The following is a 24,270-nucleotide window of genomic DNA, read 5'->3' as shown; positions in this document are numbered from 1 at the left end:
TCCCATTTTCAGGACTCAAGTCCAGCTATATAAAACTAACAGGTTTCCCTGAATCCCTTCACTAAATATTACCCTGCTCACACTCCAACAGATCGTCAGGTCCCAAATACCATTCGTCTCCATTCACTCCTTTCGAACATGCTCATGCACGCCTGCTGGAAGCCCAAGCCCCTCGCCCAGAAAACCTCCCTTACCCCTTCCTTCCAGCCTTTTTGAGGACGATCCCTACCCCTCCTTCCTTCTCCTACAGATTTAAATGCTCTCCATGTCATTATACTTTGATCCATTCTCTCTAAATGACCAAACCACCTCAACAACCCCTCTTCAGCCCTCTGACTAATACTTTTATTAACTCCACACCTTCTCCTAATTTCCACACTCCAAATTTTCTGCATAATATTTACACCACACATTGCCCTTAGACAGGACATCTCCACTGCCTCCAACCACCTCCTCGCTGCTGCATTCACAACCCAAGCTTCACACCCATATAAGTGTGTTGGTACTACTATACTTTCATACATTCCCTTCTTTGCCTCCATAGATAACGTTTTTTGACTCCACATATACCTCAATGCACTACTCACCTTTTTTCCCTCATCAATTCTATGATTAACCTCATCCTTCATAAATCCATCCGCCGACACATCAACTCCCAAGTATCTGAAAACATTCACTTCTTCCATACTCCTCCTCCCCAATTTGATATCCAATTTTTCTTTATCTAAATCATTTGATACCCTCATCACCTTACTCTTTTCTATGTTCACTTTCAACTTTCTACCATTACACACATTCCCAAACTCATCCACTAACCTTTGCAATTTTTCTTTAGAATCTCCCATAAGCACAGTATCATCAGCAAAAAGTAACTGTGTCAATTCCCATTTTGTATTTGATTCCCCATAATTTAATCCCACCCCTCTCCCGAACACCCTAGCATTTACTTCTTTTACAACCCCATCTATAAATATATTAAACAACCATGGTGACATTACACATCCCTGTCTAAGACCTACTTTTCCTGGGAAGTAGTCTCCCTCTCTTCTACACACCCTAACCTGAGCCTCACTATCCTCATAAAAACTCTTTACAGCATTTAGTAACTTACCACCTATTGTATGTACTTGCAACATCTGCCACATTGCTCCCCTATCCACTCTATCACATGCCTTTTCTAAATCCATAAATGCAATAAAAACTTCCCTACCTTTATCTAAATACTGTTCACATATATGCTTCAATGTAAACACTTGATCTACACATCCCCTACCCACTCTGAAGCCTCCCTGCTCATCCACAATCCTACATTCTGTCTTACCTCTAATTCTTTCAATTATAACCCTACTGTACACTTTTCCTGGTATACTCAGTAAACTTATTCCTCTATAATTTTTACAATCTCTTTTGTCCCCCTTCCCTTTATATAAAGGGACTATACATGCTCTCTGCCAATCCCTAGGTACCTTCCCCTCTTTCATACATTTATTAAACAAAAGTACCAACCACTCCAACACTATATCCCCCCCTGCTTTTAACATTTCTGTCATGATCCCTCAGTTCCAGCTACTTTACCCCCTTTCATTCTATGTAATGCCTCACGTACCTCCTCCACACTTACATTCTGCTCTTCTTCACTCCTAAAAGATGGTATACCTCCCTGGCCAGTGCATGAAATTACTGCTTCCCTTTCTTCGTTGACATTTAAAAGTTCCTCATTTAAAAGTGTATAATATTCTTGCCATCTACCCAAAACCTCCATCTCCCCATCTACTAACTCCCCTATTCTGTTTTTAACTGCCAAATCCATTCGTTCTCTAGGCTTTCTTAACTTTTTTAACTCCAAAATTGTTTCTTATTTTCATTAAAATTTCTTGACAGTGCCTCTCCCACTCTATCATCTGCTCTCCTTTTGCACTCTCTCACCACTCTCTTCACCTTTCCTTTACTCTCCATATACTCTACTCTTCTTATAACATTTCTGCTTTATAAAAACCTCTCATAAGCAAACTTTTTCTCTTTTATCACACACTTTACTTCATCATTCCACCAATCACTCCTCTTTCCTCCTCCACTCACCCTCCTATAACCACAAACTTCTGCCCCACATTCTAATACTGCATTTTTAAAACTATTCCAACCCTCTTCGACCCCCCCACTACTCATCTTTGCACTAGCCCACCTTTCTCCCAATAGTTGGTTATATCTCACCCGAACTTCCTCCTCCCTTAGTTTATGCACTTTCACCTCCCTCTTGCTTGTTGTTGCCATTTTCCTCTTTTCCCATCTACCTCTTACTGTATACTGTAATTGTTCATATAATTCACTTCAATCAGATGCAAAATTCTAACGTATTTTATATTAATAGAAAACACAGAAAAACATTTTTTTTTCAACACATCAGTCATCTCCCACTGAGGCAGGGTGACCCAAAAAGAAAGAAAATCCCCAAAAAGAAAAATATTTTCATCATCATTCAACATTTTCACCTCACTCATACATAATCACTGTCTTTGCAGAGGCACTCATATGACAGTTCAGAAGTCCCTCCAAACTGCCAATATCCCAAACCCCTCCTTTAAAGTGCAGGCATTGCACTTCCCATTTCCAGGACTCAAGTCCAGCTAATCGGTTTCCCTGAATCCCTCCACAAAATATTACCCTGCTTACATTTCAACAGCTCATCAGGTCCCAAAAATTATTCATCAAGCACGACCCCTACCCCGCCTTCCTTCCCCTACAGATTTATACGCTCTCCAATTCATTCTACTTTGTTCCAGTCTCTCTAAATGACCAAACCACCTCAACAACCCCTCTTCAGCCCTCTGGATAATACTTTTAGTAACCCTGAACCTCCTCCTAATTTCCAAACAACGGATTCTTTGTAGTTCAACACAATTTAATATATAAATCAATACTGTTCAATGAAAATTATGACAAACCAAAAACATATTGAATTCACATTTATGAACTTACCTTTAAGACTTGAGTCACGGGGAATATTTCCTGGTTCTATGCTACTTCCTCGTGAACTACCAGGTGCAGACAAGCTGTCTTTTTGGTCCACTTCATCTGCAGAGTCTGTCTCACTGGTGACAGGAACATCACTTGTACTCTTCTCCTTAGTTTTGTTTGGCTCTATAAAATAATTAAAGCTTTTACATTTTTCCTCCCAAGGAGCACCATGAGTTCAATATGTACTTACTTATCTTTTACATCCTCAATTTGGCCAAATTTTCAATAAGTATTTATGCAGAAAATTCAGAGTGTGGAAATTAGGAGGTGTGGAGTTAATAAAAGTATTAGTCAGAGGGCTGAAGAAGGGTTGTTGAGGTGGTTTGGTCATTTAGAGGGAATGGATCGAAGTAGAATGACATGGAGAGCGTATAAATCTGTAGAGGAAGGAAGGCGGGGTAGGGGTCATCCTCGAAAAGGTTGGAGAGAGGGGGTAAAGGAGGTTTTGTGGGTGAGGGACTTGGACTTCCAGCAAGCATGCGTGAGCATGTTAGATAGGAGTGAATGGAGACGAATGGTGTTTGGGACCTGACGAGCTGTTGGAGTGTGAGAAGGGTAATATTTAGTGAAGGGATTCAGGGAAACCGGTTATTTTATATAGCCGGACTTGAGTCCTGGAAATGGGAAGTACAGTGCCTGCACTTCAAAGGAGAGGTTTGGGATATTGGCAGTTTGGAGGGATATGTTGTGTATCTTTATATGTATATACTTCTAAACTGTTGTATTCTGAGAGCCTCTGCAAAAACAGTGATTATGTGTGAGTGAGGTGAAAGTGTTGAATGATGATGAGAGTATTTCCTTTTTGGGGATTTTCTTTCTTTTTGGGTCACCCTGCCTCGGTGGGAGACGGCCAACTTGCTAAAAAAAAAAAAAATTATGCCACACCAAGCCATCTGCTAATTTGATTCACCACACAAACTACAGTTAAAGGAGAGGTTATGGTTTTAAATGACCAAGAGTAAGTCGATTATCATGATCTTGTCCTTGATGGAGCAGCATAAGTAAATGGGAAAAGTTAATTTAATACAAAAATCTTACCCAACATATCTAGTATATTCAAAGAATCATATACAGTATATGTTACATCATGTAAGATTTTTGCTTTAGGTTGACTTTTGCCATTTATTTATTCTATCACATGAAGCACAAATTGGGGAGGAGAAGTATGGAGGAAGTGAATGTTTTCAGATACTTGGGAGTTGACGTGTCGGCGGATGGATTTATGAAGGATGAGGTTAATCATAGAATTGATGAGGGAAAAAAGGTGAGTGGTGTGTTGAGGTATATGTGGAGTCAAAAAACGTTATCTATGGAGGCAAAGAAGGGAATGTATGAAAGTATAGTAGTACCAACACTCTTATATGGGTGTGAAGCTTGGGTGGTAAATGCAGCAGCGAGGAGACGGTTGGAGGCAGTGGAGATGTCCTGTTTAAGGGCAATGTGTGGTGTAAATATTATGCAGAAAATTCGGAGTGTGGAAATTAGGAAAAGCTGTGGAGTTAATAAAAGTATTAGTCAGAGGGCAGAAGAGGGGTTGTTGAGGTGGTTTGGTCATTTAGAGAGAATGGATCAAAGTAGAATGACATGGAAAGCATATAAATCTATAGGGGAAGGAAGGCGGGGTAGGGGTCGTCCTCGAAAGGGTTGGAGAGAGGGGGTAAAGGAGGTTTTGTGGGCAAGGGACTTGGACTTCCAGCGTGCGTGAGCGTGTTAGATAGGAGTGAATGGAGACGAATGGTACTTGGGACCTGACGATCTGTTGGAGTGTGAGCAGGGTAATATTTAGTGAAGGAATTCAGGGAAACTGGTTATTTTCATATAGTCGGACTTGAGTCCTGGAAATGGGAAGTACAATGCCTGCACTTTAAAGGAGGGGTTTGGGATATTGGCAGTTTGGAGGGATATGTTGTGTATCTTTATATGTGTATGCTTCTAAACTGTTGTATTCTGAGCACCTCTGCAAAAACAGTGATAATGTGTGAGTGTGGTGAAAGTGTTGAATGATGATGAAAGTATTTTCTTTTTGGGGATTTTCTTTCTTTTTTGGGTCACCCTGCCTCGGTGGGAGACGGCCGACTTGTTGAAAAAAAAAAAAAAAAAATGAAGCACAGGACCACAATTCCTGACATCTGAAATGTAGCCTCTTTCCTGACTGCAGTCTGTGTGGTAATACATTTCTATTTATCTTCCTAATCCAATCACTCTCTATTAATCACCAAATAAGTACCGGTCTTCTTATGAATCTTCTTATAACTGTTTACTCTGCACATGTGTCTTATTCATTAGCCCAGACTAACCCAGAATGCCAATTCATAAATCTTGACTTCTTTCCCCCCACATATCACACCCAGGTCCACTTGGTTGTGAGTTGAATGACCTACCATTAAGGTACTGGTCATAAAATCAGAAAGATACTTGTTTCTCAGGAAACACTTTCATATTGTGAAGAAATTCAACTTTATTTAAATTTATACCCTTAGAATAAATTTCCAGCTATAGTAAGGGCATGGCTAGAATATCTAAACAATACCTTGACTATCTTCTTTTTCTTCTTCTGAGTCAGTGTAGACATCCTCTACCTTCACTGGGATCCGTACTAATGGTGGTGCTGCTTCTCTTCCTACAGAAGCAGATATTTTATCACCTGCACCTTTTGACTTCTGGAAAAGTTACATTGTTCTTGTAGTAAGTTCAAATCACACACATGTTAATAAAAAGCTGATCACATTATAGTATTTCATCATCACCATCATCATCCCACCTCTTGTTCTGCTCCATAATAAACTGTATTTGTATGTGGCTGCGAACAGTGTCACCTTTATCAAACAAAGACATACAAAAAAAAATGAATTCCAAAATAAAGCAACATGAATTACAATCCCTAGAAATGTACTAGATGAAAGTCAATAATACATGAAGATGAAAAACTTTAAATTTACTGCAGGACACAAAAACAGATTTTTTGAGACCAATAATTAGAACCAGAAGCCACAATTTTCATCTACAACCACTATATATACTCCTTTCTTAGAGATCTCTGCATTAGAACCAATGAAACCACTCTTGTGATTGATGTAAATTATGATACAAAATTGCTTCTGATGTAAAAAGAAAAAAAAAAACTAACCATATTGCAGAGCATACATACCTTATAATTTGTGGATTTTTCCATATCCACATTTGCACAGAAAGAGCCTTTCACGGTTTTTGTTTTCTGTACTTGTTGTGATATAGATACCACTTTCTCTGGTTCATTTTCATCAGCTGAAGTAACTTTGCTACGATCTCCACCTTCCAAGAGCTTCACATCTTTTTCCTTCATTTTTTCATCTTCAGTGCTCACATTTTGTTGCTTAGTAGCCTCAACATTTCTACCAATCTCCTCTTCCTCCTCTACAGAGGTGTCTTTCTCATCATCTTTCTCTTTCATCTCTGTACACTCACTCTCTTTTTCTTTAACCTCTGTATATTCATCTTTCTCTTTAACCTCCATATGTTCCTCTTTCTTTTTAATCTCTATATGTTCATCCTTCTCTTCAAACTCTATACAATGATCTTTCTCTTTAACCTCTATATGTTTATTGTTTTCTTTGAGCTTTGTATGTACATCTTGTGTTTTAAGCTCTTTATGTATGTTTTGTTCTTTTAGCTCTTTGTGTATATCTTGCTCTTTTAACTCTCTATGTTCATCTTTCTCTTTAACTTCATCATGTTTCTCTCTTTCAGAAGCTTCATTAATTTCATCCCCTTCTTTATGGAGCAATGAACTGTCTTCCTCTTCTGTTGCAATTTCCATTGCCTCCTCTTCCTTAGTGTCAAATGCATCAGTACTTACAATTTCCTGTTCCTTCTCGCCTTGAGAATTTTTATCCTCTTTCTCAACAATGTCTTCAATGTTTTTCTTTTCTTCTTTCTCTGCATCTTTTGGAAAATTATTTTCATCTTTTTCCATTGACTCCATACCTTCAATTTCACTGTCTTTAGCTACTTCATCCATTTTTCTTTCTGATAATGATGTGCCATCACTGTCTGGACTATTTTCTCTATCAACATCTTCCATTTCAATGTCAACATTTTCGGTCACACTAACAGATTTTTCGTTATATTTCTTGTGTGTTGGTTTTGTATCAACATCTATTAATGTCTCAGCTTCCAAATGTGTTAGTTTTATGTCGGGCTTTGTATCAACATCTGTTAATGTCTCAACAACTTCCATTTGTGTTAGCTTTATGTCAGCTTTATCTGTTAGTTTCTTAACCTTCTCGACATGTTTTGATTCGGAGTCATCAACTTCCATTAAGTCAACTGTGTCATGGCTTACAACTTCCTTTTCCCTGTTCTCACTTCCAGTGTCTTTCTCTATTACTAATGCCTTTGCTTCCTTTCCACTGTCTATACATTTTTTTATATCATATAGAGTACCACTAGTATTTTCTTCTTTGTCAATACTTTTTTCTTTATCACAATTAAAATCCATAGCTTCATTATCAATATAATTATCTTCTTTGATATTCTCACCAATGCCTTCAATCTTACTTGGAAATGAGCCTTTTTCAAATTCTCTACCATCTTTAGTGTCACTCTCTTCCCCATCTATATCAAGGCTAGAGCCACTTTTATTTAGCTCTTCATCATCATCCTCATCATCATCCTCATCCTCATCATCATCAGTGTCATCATCATCATCATCATTATCATCATCCTCTTCCTCATCTATCATATTATTATCGTCATTTTCATATTCTTTATTAGCATCACTACCTTCTATATTTTCATGACTGGAATCACTAATATTTAAACCATCATCCTCATCTTCATCACCATCTTCATCATCATCATCATCATCATCATCATCATCATCATCATCATCATTATCATCATCATCATCATCATCACCATCATCATCATGACTTTCTTTCATTACTGCAGTACTGAAGTCCAATTTTTTTGCTTCAGTTTCATCCTCAGAATCATCACTCTCTTCATGAGAAGAGAGGCCATCTTTGGAAGGACTAGCAGTTTCTGCCACAGCTTGCGACTTCACCACCAGCTCTGCCTCACTGTCTTCACTCTCTGATGATTCGCTAACAACAGGCAGCTTTGTAGCTGGTGGTTCACTGATGTCATTTGTAGTTACTGTTGCTGGCAGTGGAACCTTGGGTCTAAATATCACAGGAGACGGCGGTTCATCGTCACTGTCATCCTCAGAGTCAAAGATACTGGGGATTCTTTTAACTGGACGGTCTTCCGACATGATTAATTACAGGTACTGGAATAAAAAAAGATACATTAATGTGAATACATAAATGGTTTTGAAAACCAACAAGTTGATAAATGTGACACTTGTGCAACATCTGGTTATATTTATTCTGGAAATAAGGGTACCCAAATATTGTACAGTACAAGTGTTTCATTTATCACAATAAATTAATGTTATGAAATGCTTGTATGATATAAGATATCAGTATTCCTATTCCATTTCCAGTTTTCAGGAACTAATAAAGCACCCACTGACAAAGAAAGAAAAAATATTACAGGAACAATGTAATATAAATTTACCGAACTAATGGGCAAAGTGGGTGGCCAATAATGGAGACTGCGATAGACAGAGATGAGATTGTTTTACCATGGTCATAACAATAATGTACAATTCTGTAAGTGACAGACTTTATCCATTGTATCCAAATCAAATGACCCAGCAAATGTTGTCCCAATTTTTAGAGGTCCATTAAATCAAAGTCCGTCAAACTGAGGGTTCACTGTAATAACATCTAACCTTTTATACCAGAGTATAACATCTGGCACTGTACCATTACTGTTATCTCACACCACCAAACAGCTTCCACTCAATACTGTTCACTGTCTCTGCTCATGCAATGGTATGCAATGGTCACAAGTTCACTCACATTGTCTGACACAATCCTTCACCTAATTAGCATATGGGAGTTTAATGGAAATATGTCACTGACTTTTTTGGTTATCCTAGAAAATTTACATATATGTTACTATGCATGATGATTTTACTTATGGAAACTTTATGTGTACCAGTACCTAAATAAACATACTTATGTGTATCAGTACCTAAATAAACATACTTATGTGTACCAGTACCTAAATAAACATACTTATGTGTACCAGTACCTAAATAAACATACTTATGTGTACAGTACCTAAATAAACATACTTATGTGTATCAGTACCTAAATAAACATACTTATGTGTACCAGTACCTAAATAAACATACTTATGTGTACAGTACCTAAATAAACATACTTATGTGTATCAGTACCTAAATAAACATACTTATGTGTACCAGTACCTAAATAAACATACTTATGTGTACCAGTACCTAAATAAACATACTTATGTGTACCAGTACCTAAATAAACATACTTATGTGTACTAGTACTTAAATAAATATAATTTTGGGTACCTTTAAGTACAATTACACAATATATCTATCTCAATTTGGCAGAAAGAGAATGACTCTCCATTTCCTTGGATTAAGAGTCCATTAATGTGACAAAGAAGAGCGCTAAAAGCATATGCACAGAACAGAAATATAGCTTATGTTAGTTTTATCATATAAATGCTGTCTTCAGTCAAATTTTTGTAATGCTAAATATAAAGCCAATGTAAAAAACGTTATTTGAATGTTATATATGTAAACTTAATTAAAACAATTCCTTACTTGGTTATTCACTTACTTCCTGACTTACTTACTTACTTTTACTTGCTTGTTTGCTTGTTTATTTGCTTACTTTACTTGTGATGCAGTTCAGATGGGATTGTGAGGTCTCTAGGGAGACCTCACAATAATAATAATAATAATAATAATAATAATAATAATAATAATAATAATAATAATTATTATAATATTATTATTATTATTATTAATATTACTATTAATAATAATAATAATAATAATAATAATAATAATTATTATTATAATTATAATAATAATTATAATTATAATAATAATAATTATTATTATAATAATAATATTATTATTATTATTATTAATATTATTAATTTATTATTTAGTAAAAATATAAATTAATAATAGTAAAAACAATAATAATAGTAAAACTATAAATTAGTATAATAAAAGCAAGGTACTAAACCCACAAGGGACATGCAATGCTGAATAATAATAATGATAATTATTATTATCATGGAAAACCCTTATGAAGGGGAGGACAACTACAGTTTATCTTATTATATTCATGGGAGCAGTGATAAACCCGTTGCCTTCTATCAAAGGTCGTTAATCAGCATCGGGTACACATGACACTTATTAACTGTACACTCCGGCCCCTTAATTACATACCTTAGAGAGATTTTTAAAGAAATACACTTATTGCTTTGCTAAAATTTCCAAGATGGTGTTGTTGTTGGTTTTTAAGGACTACCAAAACTCCACCTTATTGAACCTTGCCTCCCGGGAGTCCGGGAAAATATATTGCTTAAATCTGGGTGGGAATGATAGAGGAAACAAGGTTTTCTCCGGAAAGAGAAAGGGAAACAATAAGTTGCCAATCAGGTCAGATGGATCATCTTGCAAGAACCTTCGGTAAAAATCAGAGAGAAGCTCTCATGGCCAATTTGAGTCAACCACAGCAGGCTTTTATTATACCTTGAGGTGATGTTTGACGCCTCAACTGTTCCTTACTATTCTCTGTCCAATAATTATATGAAGTAATTACGATCAAAATATTTAGCGGTAATTAGAAGTCTTTTTAGATTGTATTATTTTCCGTGCTATGCACAGTAACTATAAAGAGAAATTTAAAAAAAAAGTGGTAATTGGATATCTTTTTTAGACTATTTCTTATTTACTGTCTACAACTATATGAAGTAATCGTAAAATATTAAACGACTAATATTTCTTTCTAGTAATATATCAATGTTCAGTGGGGACTCACAAAGACCAATTGTGACCTCTGTAATACTGTTTTTATGTGTGCTACAGCTCAAAGGATGACTTAAGGGGCACATCTGTTCCCTTGCCTTCTAATAACAATAACTGTGTTGCAGAGGTGTGAGCACACCTCACACCTCTGCAACACAGTTATCAAAGATTTGTTAAGTTATACCATGAATTATGGAAAGATCCTGGACTTCACCTTACGAAAGCAGACAAAGCAAATGCGATAGTAATTATGTACAAAGTAGATTATAGGGGAAAAATAAACATGGTATTAGGAGACAGGGAAACTCACGAGCCTCTTAAAAGTATACAAATAAACTAGCAACTCAGGGAGGCACAACTAACCAACTAATAGCCCAGAGAGTTGATGGTTAGTTAGTAGTATCGCCTGAGTACAGTTCAATCAAGGGCTGATGGCGAGGACAAACATCTCTGGCAGAGAATAAGTAAGTTTATTCAGGTATACACAAATACAGTTACATAGATTATCATACATAGCAGCATATGTGTGGAGAACCTGGGATAACCCAAAAATGTCAGACAAAATGACTTGTTTCTATTGGGGCCCTTTTAATACCTGATTATTATACTATAAAGGAGATATTTTATTATTATACTGTAAAGAAGATATACTAGGAATAAGGTAAAACGAGTTATTTATGTTTACATGTGTGTTAGCTAAAAAATACAAAAAATCATTCTCCTCCCTTTCTGTTGCTACATTCATTAGACACCTTTTGGCACTCTTCTTGAACTGGTTCATGTTATGACTGGCTTTGACATGTGCAGACAGTCTGTTCCATTTCTTTATTGCTGTACAATAAAAGGTGTTTGAAGCCTGGCCACTGACTGAAAGTACTACAAAGTTGTGCTCTCTCCCCCTAGTACTATGATTGCTTTGGTTCCCAACCTTGACGCAGTTGGCAGCAAGATATTCTGGACAATGTGAGCAATTTTATAAATTTGATTTAACTTCAGTTGCTTTACTGTCTTCAGCATTCTGCATATCCAACTGCTGTAATTCATCCTGGCCTACATGTTCTCTTGGACCCAGGTCCAGGATGAATCTTACCATTTTGTTCTGAGTGATTTGCAGTCTGTCTCAGTCTGTCTTTCATTTTTTTTTTTGTCAAGGCAGAGTAGCATGAGGAGAAAGAGTAATCCATATGACACTATACAAGGGCTAGACATAGGGTCCTGCGAGCCTCAGTAGGTAGACACTGTGCTTGTCTATAGAGGAACTTCAATCTGGCATTTGCTTTCTTTACTACACTGTTCCCTATCAGTTCTCCTGACATGCATGGGTCAAAGGGGATTCCCAGATATTTTACTGAGGAAACTGAAGTGATGGGCTCCCCATTACACTGGACATTAAAATTTTCTGCCCTTCTCAGTTTGTTTCGTGCCAAATAGTATGGCTTTATTTTTACCGAGGTGTAATGATAGTTTGTTGTCTACTAGCCATTTGCTGCAGGGCTCCAGTTCCAGTATTATTACATTAGCTATATTTTGTGGGTCTTTCCCTGACACTAACAGAGCACTGTCATCCGCACACAGTAGGAGTTTGCACTTGACATTGATGGTTAGTTAGGTTAATATCTTTATTATGCACCCCATACCCATCCTGTGGGCGGTAGTCAAAAGATTGCAGAGGTACATAATTGGTCCAGGGACTGGACTCCAAAGTCCATGTCCATGGGCATGTCGTTTACATAATATAGGAATAATAAGGGACCCAGAATACTACCTTGGTGATTCGTTGCACAAGGGAAGAGTAGAGCGAGACGTTCACCCTGACTCTTGACTTGAACCAAGGCCAGCGCAGAAGTCCGCTTCCAAGATGTTTATTGTTAATAAGACGCTTTTGCAACGCTAAGAATCTTTATTGATCTTTTTTTGTTGTTTTTTATGGCCACTGACAGCTTATGCCGTATCTATATTATATTATAATCAAAAAAGAAGCGCTAAGCCACAAGGACTATACAGCTTATGCCGTATCGATCCCTGCCTTCCAGTGTTCGGGGGGAAGAAACTTAGACTAAAATTAAAGGAAGTTCGATGTTTTCTTATTCTCCGTGTGAATTGTTCAAGTCCCTAGTCGACGAAAAGGTTTTCCAATAAAACCTCATAACCCACATTATGTCTTGTCTGCGTGTGGTTAGATAGTTGGGAAGACCCCTGACTAGAAGTGAGGTATAGTGGGTGTTCATCTGACGGCCGTGTCTGGCAAGATGATGATCGTTGATGATCATGTGTACTAAAGTGGTAGCAATCTTGTAACCTCATACTTTTATGGCTGTGTTTGTTACTGAAATTAGAGAATCTTCCAAGCAATGGCGTCCATTGAGATCTGGTTATGCTATAACTATTTGTGCATTGACCCAATTCATACACAAATAACCCGTACATGAAAGAGAGAAGCTTACGACGACGTCATCGTCGTAAGCTTCTCTCTTTCATGTGCGGGTTATTTGTGTATCGTTCCAGTCACGGTATTGTGCCTTTTTTTGTTATTTATTGACCCAATTCATTAGTGTCCTGTGTCCCTGTGGATCACATATGTGTTGCTAAAATAATTAACCAACAATGTAAGGATAGAGTTAAGTCTATCAGAACTGTTGTCGGGTATAATTCCAGATATGGTGCAAATGTTATGATGTACTTAGCATACATAAGATCGTTAGTTTGTCCTGCAATACAGTAGAAACATTGAAAGATTAGAAAAATACAAAACCAAGCCCTTAAAATTATTCTGTGCTGAGGAAAGAATCATATATACTTAGTATTGCTGATAGAATACGTGAAATCAATGTCATAATAGAACTGAGGCGGCTGCCTGGTGATCAAAACAATGTTGTTCCTGAAGAATTATTAGAATACCTAGAATATACCTGGAGGGTTTTCCGGGGGTCAACGTCCCCGCGGCCTGGTCTATGAGTAGGCCTCGGCCTCGTGGTGCATCAGGGCCTGATCAACCAGGCTGTTACTGCTGGCCGCACGCAAACTGACGTACGAACCACAGCCAGCTGGTCAGGTACTGTCTTAGGTGCCTGTCCAGTGCCTTCTTGAAGACAGCTAGGGGTCTATTGGTTATCCCCCTTATGTATGCTGGGAGGCAGTTGAACACTTATATTGTCTCTTAGCATACTCGTGGCGCCCCTGCTATTCATTGGAGGGATGTTGTATCTCCTGCCGAGTCTTATGCTTTCGTAGGGAGCGATTTCCGTGTGTAGATTTGGGACTAGTCCCTCTAAGATTTTCTAAGTGTACATTATCATTCATCTTCCTCTCCTGCATTCCAGTGAGTGCAAGGGACTTCAGTCATTCCCAGTAATCTAGATGCTTTATTGTACGTATACGTACAACGAAAGTTCTCTGTATATTCTCCAGATCTGCAGTTTCGATTCCCAGCAAAGGTTGGAAACATTGGGCGTTTCCTTACACCGGTTGTCCATTCTCACCCATCAGTAATACTGGGTACCTGGGTGTTAGTGGACTGGTGTGTGTCGCATCCTGAGGCAAAACTGACCTAATTTGGGGGAAATGCCCTGCATAACAAGCAGATTTCTATTTAGTGATGTCAGTTAGATCTGTATACTTTGTGCATGTACTTGTAGAAATAAAGATATTATTATTATTATTTTTAACAAGTCGGCCGTTTCCCACCGAGGCAGGGTGACCCAAAAAGAAAGAAAATCCCCAAAAAGAAAATACTTTCATCATCATTCAACACTTTCACCTCATTCACACATAATCACTGTTTTTGCAGAGGTGCTCAAAATACAACAGTTTAGAAGTACCTGGAGTTTACCTGGAGAGAGTTTCGGGGGTCAACGCCCCCGCGGCCCGGTCTGTGACCAGGCCTCCTGGTGGATCAGCGCCTGATCAACCAGGCTGTTGCTGCTGGCTGCACGCAAACCAACGTACGAGCCACAGCCCGGCTGATCAGGAACTGACTTTAGGTGCTTGTCCAGTGCCAGCTTGAAGACTGCCAGGGGTCTGTTGGTAATCCCCCTTATGTGTGCTGGGAGGCAGTTGAACAGTCTCGGGCCCCTGACACTTATTGTATGGTCTCTTAACGTGCTAGTGACACCCCTGCTTTTCATTGGGGGGATGGTGCATCGTCTGCCAAGTCTTTTGCTTTCGTAGTGAGTGATTTTCGTGTGCAAGTTCGGTACTAGTCCCTCTAGGATTTTCCAGGTGTATATAATCATGTATCTATCCCTCCTGCGTTCCAGGGAATACAGGTTTAGAAACCTCAAGCGCTCCCAGTAATTGAGGTGTTTTATCTCCGTTATGCGCGCCGTGAAAGTTCTCTGTACATTTTCTAGGTCGGCAATTTCACCTGCCTTGAAAGGTGCTGTTAGAGTGCAGCAATATTCCAGCCTAGATAGAACAAGTGACCTGAAGAGTGTCATCATGGGCTTGGCCTCCCTAGTTTTGAAGGTTCTCATTATCCATCCTGTCATTTTTCTAGCAGATGCGATTGATACAATGTTATGGTCCTTGAAGGTGAGATCCTCCGACATAATCACTCCCAGGTCTTTGACGTTGGTGTTTCGCTCTATTTTGTGGCCAGAATTTGTTTTGTACTCTGATGAAGATTTAATTTCCTCATGTTTACCATATCTGAGTAATTGAAATTTCTCATCGTTGAACTTCATATTGTTTTCTGCAGCCCACTGAAAGATTTGGTTGATGTCCGCCTGGAGCCTTGCAGTGTCTGCAATGGAAGACACAGTCATGCAGATTCGGGTGTCATCTGCAAAGGAAGACACGGTGCTGTGGCTGACATCCTTGTCTATGTCGGATATGAGGATGAGGAACAAGATGGGAGCTAGTACTGTGCCTTGTGGAACAGAGCTTTTCACCGTAGCTGCCTCGGACTTTACTCTGTTGACGACTACTCTCTGTGTTCTGTTAGTGAGGAAATTATAGATCCATCTGCCGACTTTTCCTGTTATTCCTTTAGCGCGCATTTTGTGCACTATTACGCCATGGTCACACTTGTCGAAGGCTTTTGCAAAGTCTGTATATATTACATCTGCATTCTTTTTGTCTTCTAGTGCATTTAGGACTAGTATATATATATATATATATATATATATATATATATATATATATATATATATATATATATATATATATATATATATATATATATATATATATATATATATTTCCTTATGGTAAACATGAGGAAATTAAAACTTCATCAGAGTACAAAACAAATTCCGGCCACAAAATAGAGCGAAAAACCAACATCAAAGACCTGGGAGTGATCATGTCGGAGGATCTCACCTTCAAGGACCATAACATTGTATCAATCGCATCTGCTAGAAAAATGACAGGATGGATAATGAGAACCTTCAAAACTAGGGATGCCAAGCCCATGATGACACTCTTCAGGTCGCTTGTTCTATCTAGGCTGGAATATTGCTGCACACTAACAGCACCTTTCAAGGCAGGTGAAATTGCTGACCTAGAAAATGTACAGAGAACCTTCACGGCGCGCATAACGGAGATAAAACAGCTCAATTACTGGGAGCGCTTGAAGTTCCTGAACCTGTACTCCCTGGAACGCAGGCGGGAGAGATACATGATCATATACACCTGGAAAATCCTAGAGGGACTAGTACCGAACTTGCACACAAAAATAACTCACAACGAAAGCAAAAGACTCGGCAGACGATGCAACATCCCCCCAATGAAAAGCAGGGGTGTCACTAGCACGTTAAGAGACAATACAATAAATGTCAGGGGCCCGAGACTGTTCAACTGCATCCCAGCATACATAAGGGGGATTACCAATAGACCCCTGACAGTCTTCAAGTAGGCACTGGACAAGCACCTAAAGTTGGTACCTGACCAGCCGGGCTGTTGCTCGTACGTTGGATTGCGTGCAGCCAGCAGTAACAGCCTGGTTGATCAGGCTCTGATCCACCAGGAGGCCTGGTCACAGACCGGGCCGCGGGAGCGTTGGCCCCCGGAACTCTCTCCAGGTAAACTCCAGGTAATACATATAAAGATATTATTATTATTATTATTATTATTATTATTATTTCCTGTATTAGTGTATACCCGGTCTTCACCAACTCCTCCTTCAAGGGAGGTTCCTTGACGCTGGTGGGGGCTCTTGATCTAGGGAATTGGATCTGTGCTCCGGTTCCCTGTATTGAGCCTGAATACCTTCCATCCCCCCCCACAGGTACTGTATAACCCTACGGGTTTAGCGCTTCCCTGTGATAATTCACCAACTCCAAGGTTGAGGGACTGATTACCTGTCTTTCGTATAAAGATCTTCACATTATGTCCTTGTACTGATAAAGTTACTGGCTGGCGAAACGTCTACAAATAATAATACGCAGATGTTGTACATGTCTCTAATTCCCCATATACGACGACAGTCTATTTTAAACCATTTCAAATTTCTGATTATGGCGTCAATGTCCTTGTGAAATTTCCCAGCTGGCGAACATTTCAGCCAATAAATGAATAGTGCTATATTCACGATTAATATTATAATCATGGGGGAGCGCTAAGCCCGTAGGCGCTTATAGTGGGGAAGAATGGAAGGTATTCAGACAGTTCAGGGAACTGGAGCACAGATCCAGTTCCCTAGATCAAGAGCCCCTGACCAGCATCAAGGAACCTCCCTTGAAGGGGTTATACTCAGGAAAAATAACCCCACAATAACCTGATATAAGTCAGAGAGTAAGAGAAAAATAACCATGTAGGTTGATGGTAATGTTAGGTAAACATACTTTAAGTCTTACTTTAACCTTCTATAATGTCAAATACATTAAGTTAGCCTCAAGATCCGTTTCTATTGTTTATCAGTGTTTAAAATATATATTTTTTGAGTAGATTACAGTGAGAGGTAGATGTATTATAGTCTCTAACAGACAGGTGATGGTTATTCAGATAACACGTATCATAATGATGTAACAAATTCCACACAAGAAAATGAAAAAAAAAAATATCTTAGTCATAGTTGCCATGTCTCTTCACCTTTTGTTGTAGTTCTTAATGTAGTGGATTTAAACTATTTTTATAGTGTTTTATAGCAATCACGTGATTATTTGAGAAAGAATTTTGCTTAATTTAATAAGAACAAGTATGAAATATTCAAGTTATAATATACAGAAGTTATAACAAAGTGAGCTGTTGAACTTCCACGGTATTTGCATTAGCCACATGACTTTTAAAGGCCTAAAATAGTGCTAAATTAATAAATAATTAATATTAAGTTAGAAACCATAGCATAATACATCATATTAGGGATATATAGATAGCTATAGGGATCCCGTCAAGAAGAGAGAACTACGCAACACAGTGGTTGATGCAGCCATATTTCCTTGTTTATCAGGTGATGGAGGCAGCCTTGCTGCTCCTCCACTCCTCCCTCACCTTACCTTGCTACTGTTACTGCTGCTGCCATCACCTCTGACCTAGCTGAGCTACAACACTAGCCCTCACAGGTGAGTAAGGTAGTTAAATAGTTCAGTGTTGGAGGCAGCTGGCTAGGTAATCATGGTGGGATCAGCTGATTATCTCATCTTTATACATGACTCCCTCTCATTTTTGTATCAGGCTGTTATATCTCATACATGACTCCCTCACATATGTGAGGCTCATATCTCATACATGACTCCCTCTCACACATGACTCCCTCACACAAGCTCTTACATCTCACACATGACTCCCTCACACAAGCTCTCACATCTCACACATGACTCCCTCTCACACATGAACCTCTTACATCTCACACATGACTCCCTCTCACACATGAACCTCTTACATCTCACACATGACTCCCTCTCACACATGAACCTCTTACATCTCACACATGACTCCCTCTCACACATGAACCTCTTACATCTCACACATGACTCCCTCTCACACATGAAGCTCTTACATCTCACACATGACTCCCTCTCACACATGAAGCTCTTACATCTCACACATGACTCCCTCACACAAGCTCTTACATCTCACACATGACTCCCTCACACAAGCTCTTACGTCTCACACATGACTCCCTCTCACACATGAACCTCTTACATCTCACACATGACTCCCTCTCACACATGAACCTCTTACATCTCACACATGACTCCCTCTCACACATGAACCTCTTACATCTCACACATGACTCCCTCTCACACATGAACCTCTTACATCTCACACATGACTCCCTCTCACACATGAAGCTCTTACATCTCACACATGACTCCCTCTCACACATGAAGCTCTTACATCTCACACATGACTCCCTCTCACACATGAAGCTCTTACATCTCACACATGACTCCCTCTCACACATGAAGCTCTTACATCTCACACATGACTCCCTCTCACATGAAGCTCTTGCATCTCACACATGACTCCTTCTCACACACGACTCCCTCTCACACACAAGCTCTTACATCTCACACATGACTCCCTCTCACACACAAGCTCTTACATCTCACACATGACTCCCTCTCACACACAAGCTCTTACATCTCACACATGACTCCCTCTCACACACAAGCTCTTACATCTCACACATGACTCCCTCTCACACACGACTCCCTCTCACACACAAGCTCTTACATCTCACACATGACTCCCTCTTACACACAAGCTCATACATCTCACACATGACTCCCTCTCACACACAAGCTCTTACATCTCACACATGACCCCCTCTCACACACAAGCTCTTACATCTCACACATGACTCCCTCTCACACACAAGCTCTTACATCTCGCACATGACTCCCTCTCACACACAAGCTCTTACATCTCACACATGACTCCCTCTCACACACAAGCTCTTACATCTCACACATGACTCCCTCTCACACACAAGCTCTTACATCTCACACATACTCCTTCTCACACATGAAGCTCTTACATCTCACACATACTCCTTCTCACACATGAAGCTCTTACATCTCACACATGACTCCCTCTCACATATCACACATGACTCCCTCTCACATCTCACACATGACTCCCTCTCACACACAAGCTCTTACATCTCACACATACTCCTCACACATGAAGCTCTTACATCTCACACATACTCCTTCTCACACATGAAGCTCTTACATCTCACACATGACTCCCTCTCACATCTCACACATGACTCCCTCTCACACACAAGCTCTTAAATCTCACACATGACTCCCTCTCACACACAAGCTCTTACATCTCACACATGACTCCCTCTCACACACAAGCTCTTACATCTCACACATACTCCTTCTCACACATGAAGCTCTTACATCTCACACATACTCCTTCTCACACATGAAGCTCTTACATCTCACACATGACTCCCTCTCACATCTCACACATGACTCCCTCTCACATCTCACACATGACTCCCTCTCACACACAAGCTCTTACATCTCACACATACTCCTCACACATGAAGCTCTTACATCTCACACATACTCCTTCTCACACATGAAGCTCTTACATCTCACACATGACTCCCTCTCACATCTCACACATGACTCCCTCTCACACACAAGCTCTTACATCTCACACATGACTCCCTCCCACACACAAGCTCTTACATCTCACACACGACTCCCTCTCACACACGACTCCCTCTCACACACGACTCCCTCTCACACACAAGCTCTTACATCTCACACATGACTCCCTCTCACACACAAGCTCTTACATCTCGCACATGACTCCCTCTCACACACAAGCTCTTACATCTCGCACATGACTCCCTCTCACACACAAGCTCTTACATCTCACACATGACTCCCTCTCACACACAAGCTCTTACATCTCACACATGACCCCCTCTCACACACAAGCTCTTACATCTCACACATGACCCCCTCTCACACACAAGCTCTTACATCTCACACATGACCCCCTCTCACACACAAGCTCTTACATCTCACACATGACTCCCTCTCACACAAGCTCTTGCATCTCACACATGACTCCCTATCACACAAGCTCTTTCATCTCACACATGACTCCCTCTCACACAAGCTCTTACATCTCACACATGACTCCCTCTCACACATGAAGCTCTTACATCTCACACATGACTCCCTCTCACACAGAAGCTCTTACATCTCACACATGACTCCCTCTCACACACAAGCTCTTACATCTCACACATGACTCCCTCTCACACATAAGCTCTTACATCTCACACATACTCCTTCTCACACACAAGCTCTTACATCTCACACATACTCCTCACACATGAAGCTCTTACATCTCACACATACTCCTTCTCACACATGAAGCTCTTACATCTCACACATACTCCTTCTCACACATGAAGCTCTTACATCTCACACATACTCCTTCTCACACATGAAGCTCTTACATCTCACACATGACTCCCTCTCACATCTCACACATGACTCCCTCTCACACACAAGCTCTTACATCTCACACATGACTCCCTCTCACACACAAGCTCTTACATCTCACACATGACTCCCTCTCACACATGAAGCTCTTACATCTCACACATGACTCCCTCTCACACACAAGCTCTTACATCTCACACATGACTCCCTCTCACACACAAGCTCTTACATCTCACACATGACTCCCTCTCACACACAAGCTCTTACATCTCACACATGACTCCCTCTCACACACGACTCCCTCTCACACACGACTCCCTCTCACACACGACTCCCTCTCACACACAAGCTCTTACATCTCACACATGACTCCCTCTCACACACAAGCTCTTACATCTCACACATGACTCCCTCTCACACACAAGCTCTTACATCTCACACATGACCCCCTCTCACACACAAGCTCTTACATCTCACACATGACTCCCTCTCACACACGAGCTCTTACATCTCACACATGACTCCCTCTCACACACAAGCTCTTACATCTCACACATGACTCCCTCACACACAAGCTCTTGCATCTCACACATGACTCCCTCTCACAAACAAGCTCTTACATCTCACACATGACTCCCTCTCACACACAAGCTCTTACATCTCACACATGAAGCTCTTACATCTCACACATGACTCCCTCTCACACACAATCTCTTACATCTCACACATGACTCCCTCTCACACACAATCTCTTACATCTCACACATGACTCCCTCTCACACACAAGCTCTTACATCTCACACATGACTCCCTCTCACACACAAGCTCTTACATCTCACACATACTCCTTCTCACACATGAAGCTCTTACATCTCACACATACTCTTTCTCACACATGAAGCTCTTACATCTCACACATGACTCCCTCTCACACACAAGCTCATACATCTCACACATGACTCCCTCTCACACATGAAGCTCTTACATCTCACACATGACTCCCTCTCACACATGAAGCTCTTACATCTCACACATGACTCCCTCCCCACATGAAGCTCTTACATCTCACACATGACTCCCTCTCACACACAAGCCCTTACATCTCACACATGACTCCCTCTTACACTTGAAGCTCTTACATCTCACACATGACTCCCTCTCACACACAAGCTCTTACATCTCACACATGACTCCCTCTCACACACAAGCTCTTAAATCTCACACATGACTCCCTCTCACACACAAGCTCTTACATCTCACACATGACTCCCTCTCACACACAAGCTCTTACATCTCACACATGACTCCCTCTCACACACAAGCTCTTACATCTCACACATGACTCCCTCTCACACACAAGCTCATACATCTCACACATGACTCCGTCTCACACATGAAGCTCTTGCATCTCACACATGACTCCCTCCCCACATGAAGCTCTTACATCTCACACATACTCCTTCTCACACATGAAGCTCTTACATCTCGCACATGACTCCCTCTCACATCTCACACATGACTCCCTCTCACACACAAGCTCTTACATCTCACACATGACTCCCTCTCACACACAAGCTCTTACATCTCACACATGACTCCCTCTCACACACAAGCTCTTACATCTCACACATGACTCCCTCTCACACACAAGCTCTTACATCTCACACATGACTCCCTCTCACACACAAGCTCTTACATCTCACACATGACCCCCTCTCACACACAAGCTCTTACATCTCACACATGACTCCCTCTCACACACAAGCTCTTACATCTCGCACATGACTCCCTCTCACACACAAGCTCTTACATCTCACACATGACTCCCTCTCACACACAAGCTCTTACATCTCACACATGACTCCCTCTCACACACAAGCTCTTACATCTCACACATACTCCTTCTCACGCATGAAGCTCTTACATCTCACACATACTCCTTCTCACACATGAAGCTCTTACATCTCACACATGACTCCCTCTCACATCTCACACATGACTCCCTCTCACACACAAGCTCTTACATCTCACACATGACTCCCTCTCACACACAAGCTCTTACATCTCACACATACTCCTTCTCACACATGAAGCTCTTACATCTCACACATACTCCTTCTCACACATGAAGCTCTTACATCTCACACATGACTCCCTCTCACATCTCACACATGACTCCCTCTCACACACAAGCTCTTACATCTCACACATGACTCCCTCTCACACACAAGCTCTTACATCTCACACATGACTCCCTCTCACATACAAGCTCTTACATCTCACACATACTCCTTCTCACACATGAAGCTCTTACATCTCACACATACTCCTTCTCACACATGAAGCTCTTACATCTCGCACATGAATCCCTCTCACATCTCACACATGACTCCCTCTCACATCTCAAACATGACTCCCTCTCACACACAAGCTCTTACATCTCACACATACTCCTCACACATGAAGCTCTTACATCTCACACATACTCCTTCTCACACATGAAGCTCTTACATCTCACACATGACTCCCTCTCACATCTCACACATGACTCCCTCTCACACACAAGCTCTTACATCTCACACATGACTCCCTCTCACACACAAGCTCTTACATCTCACACACGACTCCCTCTCACACACGACTCCCTCTCACACACGACTCCCTCTCACACACGACTCCCTCTCACACACAAGCTCTTACATCTCACACATGACTCCCTCTCACACACAAGCTCTTACATCTCGCACATGACTCCCTCTCACACACAAGCTCTTACATCTCGCACATGACTCCCTCTCACACACAAGCTCTTACATCTCACACATGACTCCCTCTCACACACAAGCTCTTACATCTCACACATGACCCCCTCTCACACACAAGCTCTTACATCTCACACATGACCCCCTCTCACACACAAGCTCTTACATCTCACACATGACCCCCTCTCACACACAAGCTCTTACATCTCACACATGACTC

General features: G+C 40.5%; 2 protein-coding genes across 5 annotated transcripts in view; one reads left to right on the top strand and one right to left on the bottom strand.

Moving 5' to 3' along the window:
* The window catches only part of LOC128702010 (myb-like protein X), a 53,646-nt gene extending 43,197 nt beyond the window's left edge, over positions 1 to 10,449 (bottom strand). The window contains 4 exon segments of the mRNA XM_070091707.1: positions 2,977 to 3,138; positions 5,546 to 5,675; positions 6,164 to 8,284; positions 10,346 to 10,449. Of these exon segments, the coding sequence (XP_069947808.1) occupies positions 2,977 to 3,138; positions 5,546 to 5,675; positions 6,164 to 8,269 (2,398 nt within the window). The 5' untranslated portion in view covers positions 8,270 to 8,284; positions 10,346 to 10,449.
* Positions 10,450 to 18,246: 7,797 nt separating this feature from the next.
* bbc (choline/ethanolaminephosphotransferase 1 bbc) overlaps positions 18,247 to 24,270 on the top strand; it is a 70,453-nt gene continuing 64,429 nt past the window's right edge. For 3 of the 4 annotated variants that reach the window (XM_053796074.2, XM_053796059.2, XM_053796054.2), the window contains exon 1: positions 18,248 to 18,426. The gene's annotated coding sequence lies outside the window, so the exon portion shown is untranslated. Of the gene's footprint in view, positions 18,427 to 24,270 lie in introns of all 4 variants that reach the window. The other variant, XM_053796067.2, reaches the window with a different exon arrangement.

This window comes from Cherax quadricarinatus, chromosome 37, assembly GCF_038502225.1.
Source record: "Cherax quadricarinatus isolate ZL_2023a chromosome 37, ASM3850222v1, whole genome shotgun sequence".
NCBI classification, from domain to species: Eukaryota; Metazoa; Arthropoda; class Malacostraca; order Decapoda; family Parastacidae; genus Cherax; species Cherax quadricarinatus.
This window is presented reverse-complemented; position numbering and strand designations above follow the sequence as displayed.